General features: G+C 39.5%; 1 protein-coding gene across 6 annotated transcripts in view; it reads left to right on the forward strand.

The window, feature by feature from the left end:
• MAST2 (microtubule associated serine/threonine kinase 2) overlaps positions 1-21,806 on the forward strand; it is a gene marked incomplete at its 5' end in the record, with an annotated part of 199,710 nt that overhangs the window by 125,773 nt on the left and 52,131 nt on the right. For all 6 annotated transcript variants that reach the window (XM_082614571.1, XM_082614566.1, XM_082614569.1 and 3 more), the window contains one exon: positions 17,594-17,685. In XM_082614571.1, coding sequence (XP_082470697.1) covers positions 17,594-17,685 — 92 coding nt within the window. The remainder of the gene's footprint in view (positions 1-17,593; positions 17,686-21,806) is intronic.

The following is a 21,806-nucleotide window of genomic DNA, read 5'->3' on the forward strand; positions in this document are numbered from 1 at the left end:
CTCTGAAATGTTGATACATTTCAATTATACAATATAAAAAAATCACATTTGCTAATCTTGCCATCACTCTCATCAGAAAAGTCTAAATATTGGGAAGCTGTCAAACATAAGTTTTTCAAAAATCTAATTTTTACTTAAAAGGTCGAATTTTATCGTTGGCAATAAATACTATCAGTTGTTTATTAAAGTGATAGGCTTATTTTGTTCATTTCAAGAAAGTCTTTGCAGATACTTAAGTCTGAATTACTGTGAAATGATGTTCATGAAAAAAGTGGCTGACAGCTGAACCAGCAGCACAAGTGTCTTCTTCAGGATAATCCTTGTACTTTGATAATTCAGCAGTAAGTAGTGTTTTATGCATACTTCTTATTGTGTCACACAGAGTATTTAAAAAATCGTCAAAATTTATTAACTACTAATTTTTATTGCTTTGACAAATAATTCTGAGTCAATCTAGATTTTTTTTTAAACTGCAAGTGAGTGGTAGCAAAAAATACAGTTGACTATTAGAACTGTTTTGGTTCCATTTGTGCTGAGGTGCCAGAAGTTTTACCCACTATTGCTGCTGTAACATTGCTGCAAATGTCACCCAGTGAAAAAAGTAAATGTCGTCTCAGTATTCTTATGAAAATAGATTTGACATTGCCATCCTTCTGAAAAGGCCTCAGGATCCTTCAGGGGTTTGCAGACCAACATGATCATGATATTTTTAAAAATTAAACTTGCTAAAATTGTATAGAATTAAAACATGCATGCTTATAAAAGAAATAGACATGTAATTTTCTTAGGCTGTTGTTATCTGGTTTTGAATCAAAGTTATACTAATGCCATAAAACAACTTAGGCAGCTTTCCAACTTATTCTGGTTTCTAGCACAACTTTATAATAAGACAAGGATTACTTGTTCCTTGAAAGTTTGTTAGTTATCTCCTGTAGAGAGCTACTTGGCTTGTGGTAGGAGTTGTGTGGAGATGCACAATAAATTCTATGATGGAAGGTTATACAAAATTCAGTGCTGGTGTATGGAAACCAGTCTTTAATTCTGCCCTGGAGAACTCAATGAAGGCTTTAGAGAGAAGGAAGTTCGTGAGTTGAGAAGAGAATAATTAACATAAATTTGTCAGGTAGTCATCTGAGACAAGAATATTTAAGGAGAAGCAATAGCATGTGCAAGGGAGGGGAGACATAATTGGGGTGTAGAGCATATAGAGAGTGGATTTGTGAGGAGGTGATGATGATCAGGACAGATCGGCAAGGGACTGGCCATATCATGAAGCACCTTGAATAGCATGCTAATAACTAATTTCAATATTTATTTATTTGACATGTGAGGTGATCATTTACTAGCTTTCTTTTTTTTTTTTTTTTTTTTTTCAGTATGCGGGCCTCTCACTGTTGTGGCCTCTCCCGGTGCGGAGCACAGGCTCCGGACGCGCAGGCTCAGTGGCCATGGCTCACGGGCCCAGCCGCCCCGCAGCATGTGGGATCTTCCTGGACCGGGGCACGAACCCCTGTCCCCTGCATCGGCAGGCGGACTCTAAACCACTGCGCCACCAGGGAAGCCCCATTTACTAGCTTTCTTTAAACTACTGTAGCTTAGAATTGAACCACGGTTGTACCAATTAACATGCAGTATAATTACTACTATTACATTACTGATTGCTACAAATTTCTTTTCCTACTCCAGCCATCCCCTTCCTTTACATATGTTCACTTTACATATGTGTAAGCCACCCACGTTTTAAATTTAATTTTTATTTTGTCGAAGTAATATATGGACATAATTTCAAAAGTCAGTGACTTCTTTAAGGCTTGTAAAAGAAAACTAGATATTCTCTTACCCCACTCTTACCATCCTTAATTTTTGCTTCTCAAAAGTAAGCACTTTAGGGCTTCCCTGGTGGCGCAGTGGTTGAGAGTCCGCCTGCCAATGCAGGGGACACGGGTTCGTGCCCCAGTCCGAGAGGATCCCGCATGCCGCAGAGCAGTTGGGCCCGTGAGCCATGGCCGCTGAGCCTGCGTGTCTGGAGCCTGTGCTCTGCAGCGGGAGAGGCCACAACAGTGAGAGGCCCGCGTACTGCAAAAAAAAAAAAAAAGAAAGCACTTTAAATTATTTCATGTTAAAAACAAAGAAAGAAGAAACCAAACAAAAAAAATTATTTCATCTATATCTGTCAATTATGACTTCATAACTATTATCCTAGTTCAATCACTGTATGCTGTGATTATGTTTGTTTTCTTTTACAACTTTTTGTTTTCTTGAGGGTTATAATTACCTCACTTTTGCATTGCTTCATATTTTATGTAGAATTCATTTGTTCATCCCCAAATTTTTCATCAGAAGTGTAAAATGCAGTAGGTTACATTAAATGATCTAATGATCCTCCCCGTCACCCCCATCATTACTCCTAGAACCCTCTCATATTCCGCTCCAGTCTGTCTTGATTATTCTCTAGTCTTCTTGCATAGTTGCCATCATGGTATTACCAGTACCTCTTTCCACTGTGGGTTTTAATAAGTTCCCCAGATCTTCTGCCTTCCTCTTAGTCAAGTCCTTCATTTTGGTGGGCCATAGACACCCAGATTCTTTTTTTTTTTTTTAATACTTTTTTGGCTGCACCACACAGCACGTGGGATCTTAGTTCCCTGACCAGAGATGGAACCTGCACCCCCTGCATTGGAAGCTCAGAGACTTAACCACTGGACTGCCAGGGAAGTCCTGACACCCAGATAATTTTTTTTTTTTAAGTTTTATTGATCTATACTATTGTTTTCTTTGTTTCCATTTCATTTATTTCAGCTTTGATCTTTATGATTTCTTTCCTTCTACTAACTTTGGGTTTTGTTTGTTCTTCTTCCTCTAATTCCTTTAGGTGTAAGGTTAGATTGTTTATCTGAGATTTTTCTTGTTTCTTGAGGTAGGATTGTATTGCTATAAACTTCCCCCTTCGAACTGCTTTTGCTGCATCCCATAGGTTTTGGATCATCGTGTTTTCGTTGTCATTTGTCTCTAGATATTTTTGGATTTCCTCTTTGATTTCTTCAGTGATCTCTTGGTTATTTAGTAACGTATTGTTTAGCCTCCATGTGTTTGTGTTTTTTACATTTTTTCCCCTGTAATTTATTTCTAATCTCAGAGCGTTGTAGTCAGAAAAGATATATGATTTCAATTTTCTTAAATTTACCGAGGCTTGATTTGTAACCCAAGATGTCATCTATCCTGGAGAATGTTCCATGTGCACTTGAGAAGAAAGTGTAATCTGCTGTTTTCGAATGGAATGTCCTATAAATATCAATTAAATATATCTGGTCTATTGTGTCATTTAAAGCTTGTGTTTCCTTATTAATTTTCTGTCTGGATGATCTGTCCATTGGTGGGTGAGGTGTTAAAGTCCCCCACTATTACTGTGTTACTGTTGATTTCCTCTTTTATAGCTGTTAGCATTTGCCTTATGTATTGAGGTGCTCCTGTGTTGGGTGCATATATACTTATAATTTTTATATCTTCCTCTTGGATTGATCCCTTGATCATTATGTAGTGTCCTTCCTTGTCTCTTAAAACATTCTTTATTTTAAAGTCTATTTTATCTGATATGAGTATTGCTACTCCAGCTTTCTTTTGAGTTCCATTTGCATGGAATATCTTTTTCCCTTCCCTCACTTTCAGTCTGTATTTGTCCCTAGGTCTGAAGTGGATCTCTTGTAGACAGCATATATATGGGTCTTGTTTTTGTATCCATTCAGCAAGCCTGTGTCTTTTGGTTGGAGCATTTAATCCATTCACATTTAAGGTAATTATCGATATGTATGTTCCTATTACCATTTTCTTAATTGTTTTGGGTTTGTTTTTGTAGGTCCTTTTCTTCTCTTGTGTTTCCCACTTAGAGGAGTTCCTTTAGCATTTGTTGTAGAGCTGGTTTGGTGGTGCTGAATTCTCTTAGCTTTTGCTTGTCTGTAAAGCTTTTGATTTCTCTGTCGAATCTGAGTGGGATCCTTACCAGGTAGAGTAATCTTGGTTGTAGTTTCTTCCCTTTCATCACTTTAAATATATTGTGCCACTCCCTTCTGGCTTGTAGAGTTTCTGCTGAGAAATCAGCTGTTAACCTTATGGGAGTTCCCTTGTATGTTATTTGTCATTTTTCCCTTGTTGTTTTTAATAATTTTTCTTTGTCTTTAGTTTTTGTCAGTTTGATTACTGTGTGTCTCAGTGTGTTTCTCCTTGGGTTTATCCTGCCTGGGACTCTGTGCTTACTGGACTTGGATGGCTGTTTCCTTTCCTGTGTTAGGCAAGTTTTCAACTATAATCTCTTCAAATATTTTCTTGGGTCTTTCTCTCTCTCTTCTCCTTCTGGCACCCCTATAATGTGAATGTTGGTGCATTTAATGTTGTCCCAGAGGTCTCTTGGGCTGTCTTCATTTCATTTCATTCTTTTTTCTTTATTCTGTTCCATGGCAGTGAATTCCACCGTTCTGTCTTCCAGGTCAATTATCCGTTCTTCTGCCTCAGTTGTTCTGCTATTGATTCCTTCTAGTGTAGTTTTCATTTCAGTTATTGTATCATTCATCTCTGTTTGTTCTTTAATTCTTCTAGGTCCTTGTTAAACATTTCTTGCATCTTCTCGATCTTTGCCTCCATTCTTTTTCCGAGGTCCTGGATCATCTTCACTATCATTATTCTGAATTCTTTTTCTGGAAGGTTGCCTATCTCCACTTCATTTAGTTGTCTTTCTGGGGTTTTATCTTGTTCCTTCATCTGGTACATGGTCCTCTGCCTTTTCATTTTGTCTGTCTTTCTGTGAATGTGGTTTTTGTTCCACAGCCTGCAGGATTGTAGTTCTTCTTGCTTCTGCTGTCTGCCCTCTGGTCCCAACACCCAGATTCTTAAAAGGCACCTATGTTCCGTATATATTGCCTGAGCTCTCTTCCCTCACATATCTAAGTTTCTTCAGCTGTGGGCCTCTGAAGGCCAAGGATTGATTACATTCATATATATATATATATATTTTTTCATATATTTTAGTCCTTCCAGTGCCTGGCCTAGAACCTTGAAATTAACTATCACTAAAAATGACTGGGATACAGTGTTTGACTACTGAAAGTGGGGGCTTAGTTCTAAAAGTAGCCTCTGTATCCATAGCTGCCTCATAGAAACAGCCATGGATACAGAGGCTATCCTGTATAGATTAGAAGTGTTCTAATCTTCTCTATTATGGAAACTTGGGCACAGGCCAGACAGCTGGGCTATTTACTGAGGAAGGAGGCAGAAAAGAAGGGTTGTTACCAATTCAGGGTTTAACCTGGATATTGGACAAACATGTGGAATGCTTACAAGATATTTTGTGTTTCCCTTTAACTATTGTCTCTCAGAGAAACTGGTCTGTAAGTGTAACCTGGGAGTGGGCTTATAAATTGGAACTTCCAAAGAAATCCGGAAGCCATGGGAACTAGTAAAGACAAACCAAATATACCACAACTTCCCAGACACTGTGTAATTAGGGATAGCTTTAGACTACTTCATTTTACCAAGGCCCATATTTGTAGTGGAAGTGTACTCCATTCAAAGAAAAAATCTCTAGTCTCATTGGCCAGTTTCCTTTTATCACCAAGAAATGCACTGCTTTAAGAATGCATTACAGGACCATTCTCTCCCATTCATTAGTTATCCAAACAATAATAACTGTGTATCAGCCACTGTCCTGGGCACTGAAAATATAGACATGCTTAGAATACACAAATTCTGAAGCATTGCCCACTCTAGGGCTTTTACATTTCTCTGCCACGTTTATTCAGTTAGAACTCTGGGAATGTGAACATCAACTACAGTCAGCAATGACAGAACTATCTAGTTTTCTAGGTGGTGAGCACAACTCTTTTTTCATCTTGAGACTGGGGTTGGGGACATGTTGCTGCTGCCCTGTTAGGGAAGCTTCCCACTATGTCACATGATTCTGGGGGAGGAGATTGCACTGGCTTACATTTAGCCAGTTACCCACTTTCCTCATGTTTTTTACTTTAAAACTTGATTCATTCCAAGCATTATGGGTCTGTTTAATCCATTGGTGGTACCTTGGGCATTGGCTTTTGAGCTTTAGATGTAAATTTATTTCTTTTCACTGTAAGTTAAAGTCCTTTCACTGCAGGACTATGTAGCTGAGACTTTTAGGTCTGGCTCTTATATTCTGCCAGGAGCTGACTCATGCTTCCTTTACATTGTTGCTGGTCTTTTCTTCTACAGCACAGTGAAAGGATTCAGGATTGGCCAGTGTAGAGATAATCTGTACCTCTTTGTATTTTGTCTGGATCAAGAGAGTTCTTTGCTGTACCTTGTTGATGTTGACAATGGTAGCCAAGATGGTCATGACTAAAGAATTTGGTGAGAGCATAGTCTTTGCTGAGTCTCTGCCATAGCTGGTCTCCTCTCCAGTATTTGTGGCTCTGTCAAAGTTCTGTTCCAATCACTAAGGTAGTTTTTTTTTTCTTCCTTTTTTCCCAGCCTCATTGAGGTATAATTGACATTTAATATTGTGTAAGTTTAAGCTGTACAATGTGATGATTTGATACACATATATATTGTGAAATGTTTACCACAATATAGTTAGTTAACACATCCTTCACCTCACATAATTTTCATTTTGTTGTTTTTATTGTGGTGAGAAAATTAAAGCTGTACTCTCACAGCAGCTTTCAAGTATATGATACAGTATTGCCAATCATAGCCACCATGCTGTACATTAGATGCCCGCCTAGGGTAGTTCTTAATAACCTATCTGTCCATCCATTTTCTCTCCCCTGAAGTTAGTCAAATTATGCAAAATGCCCTTGTTTTTCTGGATATGTGCCTTCTGAATCAATCATCTTTAAGGATGGAGACCCACATTAAGAAAGTCCTAGGGCAAAGAGAAAATAAGTTACATTAGGCTTTCAAAAATTATTGGTGCGTTATTGTGACCTAGGGCAAGCTACTTAGCCTTTCTGTGTTTCAGGTTCCTTGTCTGTATAAAGTGGATTATAGTAGTACCTACTTCATAGGGTGTGAGATACTACATGCAGTGCTTTAAACAGTGCCCAGTTAGCACTTAATAAATGCTAGCTATTATAATTATTGTTTCAAAAGCATAGCTAAATTCAGTAGAATGTGAGGAAAATCCCAAGTGACCTAAATCTAAGAGAGAAAACAATGCCTCAACAGTGGGAATCAGTGTTGGAACTTCCAAGAAAGAGGGCCAGGGAGGAGGTATATTGTATTAGTCTTGATATCCGTTAGGGGAAAAAGGATGAGGCCTTGGGCTTGTTTAGCGTAGGGAGACCCTAAGTTAAGGTAGAATTGAGACCCCACATATAATTAGGACACTCAAAGGACTTTACCCTCAGTGTAGGAATGTACTAGGAAAACAGTTTGCCCACTGAAATGGAGAGATGAAAGGAAGTTCTTTAATCTCATCTAGGTTTTAAGTAGGCTCTTAATAAGAAATTTTAAAAAGTCTCCTTGGGCTTCCCTGGTGGCGCAGTGGTTGAGAGTCCGCCTGCCGATGCAGGGGACATGGGTTTGTGCCCCGGTCTGGGAGGATCCCACATGCCACGGAGCGGCTGGGCCTGTGAGCCATGGCCGCTGAGCCTGCGCGTCCGGAGCCTGTGCTCCGCAACGGGAGAGGCCACAACAGTGAGAGGCCCGCGTATCGCAAAAAAAAAAAAAAGTCTCCTTGAGAATTTTAAACTATAGACCCTTATTCAACTGAATTTGAGGCCTGGAGTTTATACCATATGTATGGTCTTAAGAGCTGATTCTGGGCTGTAAATAACTCTGACAAATATGTCAGAAACAAATTCAAAAAAATTTTAAAGACATAGCTTCAAATCAGGTAGCACAAGATTCCCATAAAGCCACACTAAATAAAGGTGAGTTTACAGTACAAAACCATAGACCATACAAGGAAGCAGTCCACCACACGTGACAATAAGAAGAAAAAAGAAACAGTAAGATTAGACCCCTAAGAACTTTAGAAAGTAGCATTATGAATGAAAACTGTAAAATAAGTTATATGTAAAGTGAATAAAAATAAAAATGGAGACAAAAATGTGAGAACAAAAGACATTTAATTTTAAAAGATTAGGCATATTTTGAAAAAAATGACAATTAGAATTCAAGGAATTAAATACATTGTAACATTGAATTTGAAAACTCAGTAGTCAGGTTATATAGTAGAGCTGTGGACAAAGCTAGTAAAATTTTATCTAAAGTGCAACACAGAGATGGAAAGATGTAAAATATGAATGAGAACTAAGAAATATGGAGGATACAATAATAAGATCCAACAGAGTATAGAGAAATGGGGGAAAGGCAGTATTCATAGAAATAATGATTGAGACCTTCCAGAATTGATTAGAAACCAAAATAACATCATGGATCACAATAGGTAAAAATAAATGTCCATCTAGGTACATTGCAGTAAAATTTCAGAACTAAAAAACAGAGGTCTTGAAAGGAACTAGAGAACCCTCAAGAATCCACAAAAGCTAAAAGAGCTCTAATGAATGAGTTGAGCAAGGAAGTTTACCTAAGAAAATTGAAAACATAATGTACACACAAATACACAAATATTCATAGCAACATCATTTGAAGTATCTGAAGAGCAGAAACAACCCAAACTGTCCATCAGTTTATGAATGGATAAATAAAATGTTGTATATTCTTCACACAATAGAATATTATTCAGCCATAAAAAGAAGTGAAATACTGACAAATACTTCAACGTGGATGAATCTTGAACACATGCTAAGCAAAAAAAGCCAGACTCAAGGCCACATGATATATGATTCCATTTATTTGAAATATCCAGGATAGGTGGAATCCGTAGAGACAGAAAGTACTTTGGTGGTTGCCTGGGAAAGGGGGTAGCAAAGATGGGGATGGAGAGTGACCGCTTTATGGGTACAGGGGTTCTTTGGGGGATAATGAAAATGTTCTGGAATTAGCAGTGGCGGTTGCACAGCCTTGTGAGTGTATTAAAAACCACTAAATTATGCAGTTTAAAAGGTTGAATTCTATGGTATGTGAATATATCTAAAAAATTATGGTTTAAAAAAACAAAGCAGCGAGAGAGAAAAGAAAAATTAACTACAAAAGAACAACAATCCTAAGAGCAAGCTTCTCAATAGCAATAACAGGAGCCATAAGACAGTGGAATAATATCTTTAAGATATTGAGAAAAAAGTTACTCCCAACAAGAGGTTGTAGAATTCCGTACCTGTGTTATTATCGTTGGAAGTCACTGAGAAAAATAAAGCCATTTTCAGACAAACAGTGAAATTGAGAAGGTTTATCAATATCAGATTCTCAGTGAAATAATCACTTAGAAAAGAAGAAAGAAAGACAAAAGTTGTGAGATCCAAGAGGGAATGCTGAGCAAAGAAATTGGAAAGTATGAGTAAATCAAAGCAAGCAATTATTGTATGAAACAATAAGAATTACTAATTTGGCATTATAAAAGCAAGATAGACCTGAACCACTGGACCAAATTACATGTAAATTGGAAGGGGTGGGGAGAATTGGAGTTAAGATCTAATTTTTTAAAAATTTATTTATTTTGTTTATTTATTTTTGGCTGTGTTGGATCTTTGTTGCTGTGCGCGGGCTTTCTCTAGTTGCAGCGAGCGGGGACTACTCTTCCTTGTGGTGCGCTAGCTTCTCATTGTGGTGGCTTCTCTTGTTGCAGAGCACAGGCTCTAGGCTCATGGGCTTCAGTAGTTGTAGCACGCAGGCTCAGTAGTTGTGGCACGTGGGCTCTAGAGCGAAGGCTCAGTAGTTGTGGCGCACGGGCTTAGTTGCTCCGCAGCATGTGGGATCTTCCCGGACAAGGGATCGAACCTATGTCTCCTGTATTGGCATGCAGATTCTTTTTTTTTTTTTTTTTTCCATACGCGGGCCTCTCACTGTTGTGGCTTTTCCCGTTGCGGAGCACAGGCTCCGGATGCGCAGGCTCAGCGGCCATGGCTCACGGGCCCAGCCGCTCCGCGGCATATGGGATCCTCCCAGACCGGGGCACGAACCCGTATCCCCTGCATCGGCAGGCGGACTCTCAACCACTGCGCCACCAGGGAGGCCCCTGGCATGCAGATTCTTAACCACTGCGCCACTAAAGAAGTCCCAAGATCTAATTTTGTTTAGAAGCAAGGGTTGAGATGCTAGCTAACCTTAGACCTAAGACTTAGGCTCTTGTTAAGACAAGAATGCCTATTAAAAGCTTAATAACAATAACTGTTTAAAAAAAACACAACAGTATATAATTTCCAAACCAATGGAGTAGAAGTTAAAAAATACTTTATTAATCCAAAGAGAGCTGAGTAAGGGGGATTCTCAGGGGCAGGTCACAGTGTTACATAGGAAAACGTGGAAGGTGACACTGAAGGAGGTATAGGATATTTGCCATTGTATAGGTGGGGAAGGGCATTCCAAGTGGAGGGAACAGTTAGTGCAGTGGTCCAAGTAGCTTGGTGTTTCTATGTGAAATTAGCAGCCTTTGCAAGGTTTTGGGCAAATGAGTAAAATCATCTGATTTATGCCTTAAAAGGATCACTGTGGCTACTTGTGTTGAGAACAGACTGGCAATAGGAGACAGGAGCAAACCAGAGAGACTAGTGAGGAGGCTGTTGAAATAACCCAGGCAAAAGACAAATAATGGATTTATCTCCAAGCAGCACCTTTTATTTACTGAGAGAACATGCATTTTCTCCCACTCTAGCATCTCAGTCTTTACAGGGACATCATCCTGGTTGTTATTCTGAAATAACACCTGGAAGTGCTTGACCTTAAAATGGACCCAAATTCTTGTCTATTGTATTGATCACACTTAATGAAACAAAAGTGGTCTTTTCCTCATTCTGAATTCTGAAAGGAATAGCCAAGTGCAAGTCAATTCATTACCGAGTGCTTGAATTCCTAGGAGCAGCTGGACTTCTGGAATTGACAGATTGGAGATTAGAGACCCTGAGGGGTCTGCAACCATGCATCCTACCCCATATTCTATATTCCTTCAGACTGGGAAACAGACTTCCTAAATAAATTTACGGCAGCTCCTGCAGGGGTTCAAATTTGAGTACCTGCTAGTTGCTGGGGGAAGGGATTTTTGAAGGCTGGGAACTCTTCAAATATGGCCACAATTCAGCAGTTTCACAGAGATTGCACAGGTGATTTAGTCCTTGCTCCCACTACCCATGGAGGGGTGACCATGGTAAAGCAAGTGGGAAGATGAAATGCCAGGCCTTGCTCTGAGTGACCAAGTGACTGGCATGGTGGTGGGCAGCAGTCTAGTTTAACCCAGTCCTTGCAGTGGTTAGCAGAACATCAGCTCAGGGAGCTTCCAGGTTACCTTCCATCAGCTGAGAGTGAGTGTGGCTGACGCTGTAAACATCTGGTACTTTAATCTTCTGAAATGAAAAAATGAAGACCTGCCCTTTATCTTCTAGGATCCTGGGGGCAGTGGCCAGTGCCTGTTGAAATGGAAAAATTAGGCAGTTCTTTGTCTTGGATCTCGGCTGAGTCATGGCATCTGTACCAGGGTATCTGACCTTTTTTTCCCCTGGCAGCTGTTGCAGATTTGCCAAGTGAGATTATATGTACCTTCATACAAAGGCATGTGGCCTGGAAATATGATCTTTACTGTTTTGTATTTAATTTAAATTTTAATAAGATCATGACAAATGAAATTAGAATCAATTATCTGTCCCTGCAGTTTTTTTTTTAAGCACAGTGATTCAGTTATACATATACATGTATACATTCTTTTTCAGATTCTTTTCCCATATAGGTTATTACAGACTATTGATCTTTCTGTTTTCTTTTTTAAAAAATTAATTAATTTATTTATTTTTGGCTGCCTTGGGTCTTCGTTGCTGCACGCGGGCTTTCCCTAGTTGCAGTGAGTGGGGGCTACTCTTGGTTGCGGTGCGTGGGCTTCTCATTGCGATGGCTTCTCTTGTTGCGGAGCATGGGCTCTAGGCGTGAGGGCTTCTGTAGTTGTGGCATGCAGGCTCAGTAGTTGTGGCTTGCGGGCTCTAGAGCACAGGCTCAGTAGTTGTGGCGCACGGGCTTAGTTGCTCAGTGACACGTGGGATCTTCCCGGACCAGGGCTCGAACCCGTGTCCCCTGCACTGGTAGGCGGATTCTTAACCACTGCACCACCAGGGAAGTCCTGTCCTGCAGTTTTAAGAGATCTTAGTTTTTATACAAAAGGGGTTTAGACATAGTGGTTTGATACACCTTACAGGTGCCACGTGTGCAAGTATCCTCTTTTATTATAATTCTTGTAACAAATTATACTCATCCATTCATCCATTTAACAAATATTTATTGAGTCTGCCATGTGCCAGGCTGAATTCTAGGCACTGAGAAATACAGCAGTAAGCAAAGATTGTGCAAGTCCCTGATCTCATAGAGCTTAAGATTCTAATGGGAGGAGAGACAACAAACAGAATGAATGCAAAATCCATAGTATGTTAGATAACACTAAGTGCTATTGAGGAAAATATATCAGGAAAGGAGGAAAAGAGTGTTTGGGAGGGCGGGTGTTACCATTTTAAGTAGAATGGTCAAAGGAAAATCCATTCAGGAAATTGTACTTGAGCAAAGACCTGAAAGAGGTGAGGGAGGAAGCCATGAGGGAAACAGGCAAAGGAAGCTTCCTTTGTAAAGGCCCTGAGGCAGTGGCATGCTTGGTATATTCTAAGAACAGTGCAGAGGCCCATGTGACTGGAGTAGAGTGAGTAGGAGGGAAAGAGGTAATGGAGATCCAGACCGCGTAAAGCTTGTCAGCCATTGTAAGAACATTGACTTTTTACTCTCAGTGAGACAGGGAGAATTTTAAGCATAAGAGTGACTTTGATATTATTTATATTGAAAAAATTTTATAGCTTTATTGAAGTATGATTGAAATATAATAGACTGTACATGTTTAAAATGTACAATTTGATGGTTCTTGACACATGTATGCATCTCTGAAACCATTAGTACAGTCAAGACAATAAACATATCTACAGCTCTCCCAAATTTCCTTATGCCTTGTTATATATAATACCTCCCCTGCCTCTGGTCAGGAACCACTTCTTTTGTCTGTCACTCTAGATTAGTTAGTGTTTTCTTGAATTTTATATAAATGGAATTGTTCAGTATTTACTCTTTTATGTCTAGCTTCTTGGTTTTAGCATAATTATTTTGAGATTCACTTATTGTGTGAATCAATAGTTCATTCCTTTTTATTGATGAGTAGTAGTCCATTGTATGGATATATTATGATTTGTTTATCCTTCATCTATTAGTAGACATTTGAGGTGATTTCTAGTTTTTTGGCTGTTGCAAGTAATAAACAGCATATAGTTGGGTCCTGCTGTTTTATCCAATCTGACAGTCTTTGTCTTAATTAAATATGTATGTAGAACATGTACATTTTATGTGATTATTAGTGTACTTGGGTTAAAATCTGTTCTCTTGCTATCTGTTTTCTGTGTGGGCCAACTGTACTTGTTCTTACTTCTTTTTCTGCCTTCTTCTAGACTGAATATTTTTTATGAGACCATTTTATTTCCTTTTTTTGTTTGTTTTTCTTTTGTAGTGGTTGCATTAGTGTTTATAATATAAAATTTTAACTTTTAGTTTATCTTCAAGTCATATTATACTGCTTCATACTTAATGTAAGAGCCTCACAATAGTATACATCCATTCTTCCCTTCCAGCCTTGCTGCTGTGGCTGACCTACATTGTATATCTACATATGTTGTAAACCCCACAGTAAATTATTATATTTCCTTTAAAATTCAAGAAGAGATTTTTTTTTTTTTTGGCTGCGCCGCACAACTTGCAGGATCTTAGTTTCCTGACCAGGAATTGAACCCGTGCCCCTTGCAGTGGAAACACAGTCTTAACCACTGGACCACCAGGGAAGTCCCAAGAAGAGATTTTAAAAATAAAAACAAGTGATTTATATTTACCCACACATTTACCATTTTTGTTGCTTTTCTTTATGTGGATCCAGATTTCCATCTAGTATCACGTTCTTTCTGCCTGAAGGACTTGCCTGAGCATCTGAATGAATGGTGGTGCCATGTAATGAAATAGATAGGGAGGAGTTAGCAGGTTTTAGAGGAAAATTCACAAACTCTGTTGTTAAATTTGAGATGCCTTTTAGACATCCAGTTAAAGATGTCAAGTAGGTATTTAGATATGAGTCTCACACTCAGAGGTAAGAGCACAGAGTTAGCAATAAAAAGCTGGGTATCATCAACATCATAGATTTAAAGTTATAATACAGGAAAAAATCATTTAAGGAGTGAGTGCAGGGAAAGAAGAAAAGATATTCCACATTTGAGCCCCAGAGTACTAAATGGTTTAGAGGTCAGGAAGAGAAGGAACTAGCAAAGGGAAATGAAAAGTGAGCAGCTAGTGAGCTAGGAGGAAGACCAGGAAAGCCTCATGTCCTAGAAGTTAAATAAAGAAGTATCTCAAGGAAAGTTACACAGATGTTAGGTTGAACAAAAGCAGTCAAACACAAAAAAATACATAGTGTATAATTCTACTTATAGGAAATCCAGCAAAACAAATTAATTTATGGTGATAGAAGAAAGTAGTTGGGGGATTGACTGGAAGGGGCACATGGGGACTTTCTGGGGTAATAGAATTATTCTGACTTTTGTTTTGGATGTGTTATATGAATGTATACAGTTGTTCAAGGTTCATTGAACAGAACACTTAATTGAATAATTGAATATAAATTATATCCCAATTTGTTTTTTAGAAGAGGGAGTTATAACTGTCGAATGATGTTAAGAGGTTACATAAGACAAGGACTGAGAATTGCCTGTTGTCAGTGGTGACCTTGGTAACAGGCAAGAAAGATGAGGATGATTGTATAGTCTAGAGTGGCTTAAAGAGAGAATAGGAAATGAGGGTATGAAGATGACAAATACAGAATCCCTGCATGGGATTTTTCCCAAACAGGGGAGCAAAGAAACAGGCAAGTTGGGAGAGGTCTATGAAAGTTTTTTTCTTATTTTCTTGAGATATGAGAAATGACAGCATATTTTTATGATGATGAGAGTGATCCAGTAGGAAATAGAAATTCATGGCATAGAAGGAGGACAGTGCAGGTACAGACTTCTTGAATGGGGAGTTGGGGGAGTTGACTTTGATAGGAACATTGTCTTTCCTTCTGCTGTTACAGATGGGAAAGTACAGTATATGGACACAGATTTAGGATAGTAGATTTTTAATGGCTACTTTTATATTTTTTGTCTGTGTTGGGTCTTCTTTGCTGCGCACAGGCTTTCTCTAGTTGTGGCGAGTGGGGGCTACTCTTCATTGCAGTGTGCGGGCTTCTCTTTGTGGTGGCTTCTCTTGTTGTGGAACACGGGCTCTAGGCGCGCGAACTTCAGTAGTTGTGGCTTGTGGGCTCTAGAGCGCAGGTCAGTAGTTGTGACACACCGGCTTAGTCGCTCCACGGCCTGTGGGATCTTCTTGGGCCAGGGATCAAACCTGTGTCTCCTGCACTGGCAGGCAGATTCTTAACCATTGCGCCACCAGGGAAGTCCCAGGCTAATGGATTTTTGTAGCAGAAATATGTAGTACTTCTTTTTGTGTTGATTGTTTTTACCCCTAGTTGAATAAAAAGCAGTCAGCAGATGAGGGTAGGATTTGGGGAAGGAGTGCTAGAGGTTTGGGGAGAATTTCTGAATTAGTTGTCTTGGAGAGAGAGCATGTTGCCTAGGTAGATGTAGTATGGACCCACTTGATATTTATCATCATAAACATAAAGAAACACCAGCCAGCATGATTTTGGATTTTTCTTCATTCACCTTTAGCTGCCCGAGTGCAGTTGCAAAATAGATGGAAAGTTGGGTTTTAAAGGATTGGGATTTCACCAGGACTGTGGTGTCCTGGGGGATAGCAAGGTTTAAGTTAGAGCTAGAATTTAAACTGAATGTTGAGAAAAGAAGTTAAGGATATAGAGTTTGCTGATGACAGACTGAGTTCAGGGAGGCAGAGGGTAAGCTTTTTTTAAAGATCAAGGAGTAGGGCTTCCCTGGTGGCGCAGTGGTTGAGAGTCCCCCTGCCGATGCAGTGGACAACGGGTTCGTGCCCCGGTCCGGGAGGATCCCACAAGCTGCGGAGCGGCTGGGCCCGTGAGCCATGGCCGCTGAGCCTGCATGTCCGGAGCCTGTGCTCCGCAACGGGAGAGGCCACAACGGTGAGAGGCCCGCGTACCGCAAAAAAAAAAAAAAAAAAAAAGATCAAGGAGTAGAGACTGTCAAATTAGAGATGGAAGTCTTGGGCATTTGATGGTAACGGGGGTAAGGAGGGGGTGTGAGACATGATTAGATTAGTCCTCATGGTATCTTAGGGAAAGTTGCTTATCATTTCTAATCATAATCTCTTGAGATTGATCACAGTCCTTCCAGTGGTTCCGTATCACATTTACAGTGGTTCTTTGCAGTAGTCTACCAGCCCTACAGAGTCTGACTGTGGCCTATACCCATAGTTTCTATAACCTACTTCTTTTCCTGTCATTCTCCCTTCCTGCTACCTACTTGACTTCTTTGCTGTTTCTTGAACATTCTCTCTCTCTTTCTTCATAGCACTTTTCACTCCAGTTTGAGGACAGATAATTCCTCTTGTTCCCTACTACTTCCCTAGCACCTAGAACGGTGCCTGGTGTATAGTAGGTGTTCAGTAAATATTTGTTTGGATGAATATAAATGACAGGCTTCTTTAATGCCTTTAAAAGAGGGACTGGGGACTTCCCTGGTGGTCCAGTGGCTAAGACTGCACTCCCAATTCAGGGGGTCCAGGTTCAGTCTGTGGTCAGGGAGCTAGATCCCACATGCCACAACTAAGACCTGATGCAGCCAAATAAATAAATAAATAAATAATTTTAGAAAGAAAGATGGGCTGACTTTCAAATAAATTTATACACACTTTTCAATAGAAGGTACAGCATGAAATGGCCTTTCATCATGACTTGGCTTTCTCCAGCCTCAAGAAAAAGCCTCAGCCATTAACATGTAAAGGAAAGCCAACTTTGTAGAAGGAACACAGGCCTGTTCTGAAATTTATAGTGAAATGAGAATATTACTTAATCCATTAATTAAGCAGTTTTTAAAAGATAAGTTTTATAGACTAAGTTAATAGTTTTATTTTTATGTCAAGAACATTAATTTTTATGAGATATGAGAATATTTATGGCTCATGTTTTTTGTTTTCTGAATCAAATTTGCAATGGTCATTCTTCATTAGATACCATTTAAGACATGGTTGTTACGTTTAAGGAGCTCCTTGGGTATTTGCTTAGGAAGCAAAACTTACACATTGGAAAAGTGCAGTGGCAATACAAGATAAAAGTCAAGACAGTGACAAAAGCTATTCCAAGGTGGAACACAGTGAATTATGAAATCTCACTGTGCAAACAGTAATTGCTGAGCCAGTTCAGTTTAAAGTATTATACTGCTCAGCTCATGGAATGATATCACTCTTTTTTTCCTCGATAGCCATTCAAGTTCTCTGGGCCCATGATGCAACCCTGTTATAACTGACATTTGTGTTTTCATTGCAGTTGTCGGACAAGTAACCGCAAGAGTTTGATTGTGACCTCTAGCACCTCACCTACACTACCACGGCCACACTCACCACTCCATGGCCACACAGGTGAGTACTTAAAGATTAAGAAAGGTGGAATAAAAGAGTGGTCACAGATGCCCAATTTCTTTCCTACTCACTTTGTGAGGTTCAACGTACTACGTTGTCACTTCATGTGGCTGACTGAAGCATACAGAGCTCATGGGCATGCTTTCCATGGGAGAATGTGTTCAGTCTGTTTTTGACTCTTAGTTATTTCTTGCCTTGACCTGTCAACTGTCCTTTTGGTCTTGTACATATCCTGGGTCTACCACCTCTGTTCTGGTGTGTTGAGAGTGTATTATGGCTCCAGTCATCTGGGGCCATGTGATGAGGGCTCCATTAACATTTTGTCTATCATGCCCAAGAATTAGGGCTCACAGAGATGGTTTTCTGCCTTATGGGACTCCTAACAACTTTCCCTCTGTTACAACAGGCATCAGCAAAAGTGAGAGGACTGTTGGTTTCATGTTGACATTTGCTTCAATTCCAATGTGTGAAATCAGTGATCTCATGCATTCAGACTTTGCTCCATCTGAATTATGGGCTCTTCCAGGCAGTGTAAGGACTGATGTACTTGCCTCTGACTAAGGAATATATAAAAATTATGAGGCAGACGACCTCATTTGGGTTAGTCATGTATTTTGGTCTAGACGTGTATTCTTAAATCCCAGGGGAGCCAGACCAGGGAACTCAGCTTTGTTGAAGGAGTTGTTGCTCTGCAACACTGTTCACTGCTATTCTGTTTACAGTGGAAGTTCCAGACCTGGAGATAATGGAAATAGAGCAGGCTTGGACCCATAGGAAGCCATTGCTGCCCTTGGCTTTTAAAGCAAAGCTCTCGTTGTGCTTAGGTACTTTCCCTCAGAATTGACTGGGTTAGGTGTTAGCTCAGATAGTGAATTCTAGTCATGAACTTTGAAAAAACTCAGCATATATCTGACTTGGCCTTTTTATCATATAGAAATTAATTTAGCATGTCTAGACCTTGAACATAGTTTCTCAACTGTAATGTGAGTGCTAGGTAGTAATTACTACTTGCAGCTTCTCTCTGAGATGCTATTTAGATTCCTGACAGAGTTTAGGACTAAAGCTTCCCTACTCAAGGGGCTTTGATTGAGAACATCATCTGGCTTTTTCAGCCTGCCTGTGTCTGTGGACTCTAGCCTTGTGTTAATACGTATAACATGCTTAGTACTCCATAAATGTTAGCTATCATCATCATCATCTCTCCTTAAATTAATGCAGAAACTCTAGGCAGTCCTCAGAAACAGGGAGGAAGAATTGATTTAAAAGCCCAATTCATGGCTGTAGACTCTATACTTAACCAGATGTTCAGAAAGGCAGCATTAATTGTTCCATACAGATCAAACTTCATATCAGATTAATTCTAAAATCTTATACATCCTGATATTTGGGTCCACAGGGTATTCTAAGACTCTTTATTTTCACTTTAAAGTCTGGAATATGTTGAATAATATGGGGCCTGTTGACTTGAAAGTAGGTTCATTTATTCCATACAGTTCAGTTCAATATTAAATGTTTACTATATATAATTAGATTATAACTACAGTAAGGTCAATTCAGTAGGCACTTAGCCATTCTGGAAATGGAACCTTCCTAGTTTATTGTTTTTTTCTTTTAATTAATAAACTGTTTTTTAGAGCCATTTTAGATTCATGGCAAAATTGAGCAGAGAGTACAGAGTTCCCATTTACCTGTCCCCACACATGTACAACCTCCCCACTATCAGTATCCAGCACCAGAATGGCACATTTGTTACAACTGATGAATCTACATTGACACATCATTATTAGCCAGAACCCATAGTTTACATTAGGATTCACTCTTGGTGTACATTATATGGTTTGTTTTTTGTTTTTTGTGGGTTTTTTTTGCGGTACACGGACCTCTCACTGCCGTGGCCTCTCCCGCTGCGGAGCACAGGCTCCGGACGCGCAGGCCCAGCGGCCATGGCTCACGGGCCCAGCCGCTCCGCGGCATGTGGGATCTTCCCGGACCGAGGCACGAACCCACGTTCCCTGCATTGGCAGGCAGACTCCCAACCACTGCGCCACCAGGGAAGCCCCATTATATGGGTTTTGACAAATGTATTATGACATGTATCTATCATTGTAGTATCATACAGAGTAGTTTTACTGCCCTAAAAATCCCCTATGTCCTGTCTATTCATCAGTCCCTCCCCCAACCCCTGACATCCACTAGTCTTTTCACTGTCTCTGTAGTTTTGCCTTTTCCAAAATGTCATATAGTTAGAATCATACAGTTTGTAGCCTTTTCAGATTGGCTTATTTCACTTAGTAATATACATTTAACTTTCCTCCATGTCTTATCATGGCTTGATAGCTCATTTCTTTTTAGTGCTGAATAATATTCCATTGTCTGGATATACCAGTTTACTTACTCACTGACCTACTGAAGCACATCTTGGTGACTTCCAAGTTTTGGCAGTTATGAATAAAGCTACTATAAACATCTGTGTGCAGGTTTTTATGTGGACATAAATTTTCAATTCATTTGATTAAATACCAAGGAGGGTGATTACTGGATTGTATGGTTAAGGGTAGTTTTATAAGAAACTGCCAAATTGTCTTCCAAAATGGCTGAACTATTTTGGAATTCCCACCAGCAACAAGTGAGAGTTTCTGTTGCTCCACCTACTTTCCAACTTTTGGTGTTGTCAGTGTTTTATAATTTGGCCATTCTAATAGTTTTGCAGTGGTATCTTATTGTTTCCATTTGCATATCCCTAGTGACATATGGTATTGAACATCTTTCTATATGCTTACTTCCAATCTGTATATCTTCGTTAATGAAGTGTCCAGATCTTTTGCTTGTTTTTTAATCAGGTTGTTTGTTTTCTTATTGTTGAGTTTTAAGTGGTTTTTTGTGTATTTTTGGATAACAGTCCTTTATCAGATGTCTCTTGCAAGTATTTCCCCTAGCCTGTGGCTTGTTTTCTCATTCTCTTTTGCAGAGCAGAAGTTTTTCATTTTAATGTAGACCAACTTATCAGTTATTTCTTTCATGGATTGTGCATCTAGTATTGCATCTGAAATGTCATTGTCCTGCCGGAGGTCATCAAGGTTTAGTCCTATGTTATATTCTAGGAGTTTTTTTTTTAATATAAATTTATTTATTTATTTATTTATGGCTGTGTTGGGTCTTCATTTCTGTGGAGGGCTTTCTCTAGTTGTGGCAAGCAGCGGCCACTCTTCATTGTGGTGTGCGGGCCTCTCACTGCCGTGGCCTCTCTTGTTGCGGAGCACAAGCTCCAGACGCACAGGCTCAGTAGTTGTGGCTCACGGGCCTAGGTGCTCTGTGGCATGTGGGATCTTCCCATACCAGGGCTCGAACCCGTGTCCCCTGCATTGGCAGGCAGACTCTCAACCACTGCGCCACCAGGGAAGCCCTATTCTAGGAGTTTTATAGTTTTGTATTTCATGATTAGGTCTGTGGTCCATTTTGAGATAATTTTTATGAAGGTCTGTATCTATTCTTTTTTTGCGTGTGGCTATACAGTCGTTGTAGCACTATTTGTTGGAAGGATTGTCTTTTTTCTATTGTATTACTTTTGCTCCTTTGTCAAACATCAGTTAAGTATATTTAACTGATGTGGGTCTGTTTCTGGCTCTCTATTCTGTTTCTGTTCTGTTCCATTAATTTATTTGATCTTTCTCTAATACCACACAGTTTTGATTACTGTAGCTTTATAGTAAGTCTTGAGTTGGGTAATAACAGTCTTACAACTCCGTTTTCTTCTTCAGTATTGAGTTGGCTATTCTGGATCTTTTGCCTCTGCATATGAACTTTAGAATCAGTTTGTCCATCCACAGAATAATTTGTTGAGATTTTGATTTGGGATTGCGTCGAATCTATAGATCGAGTGGGAAGAACTGACATCTTGACAGTATTGAGTCTTCCTATCCATGAACATGGAATCTCTCTCCATTTATGTAGTTCTTCTTTGATATCTTTCATCAGTTTTGAAGTTTTCCTCATGTAGATCTTGTACATATATAATTTGTTAGATTTATACCTAAGTATTTCATTTTTGGGGTGCTAATGTGATTGGTAATGTTTTAAATTTCAAATTCCACTTGTTCATTGATGGTATAAAGTGTTGACTT

The sequence above is a fragment of the Mesoplodon mirus genome (assembly GCF_964341445.2).
Source record: "Mesoplodon mirus genome assembly, chromosome: 3".
In the NCBI taxonomy this organism is placed as follows: Eukaryota; Metazoa; Chordata; class Mammalia; order Artiodactyla; family Ziphiidae; genus Mesoplodon; species Mesoplodon mirus.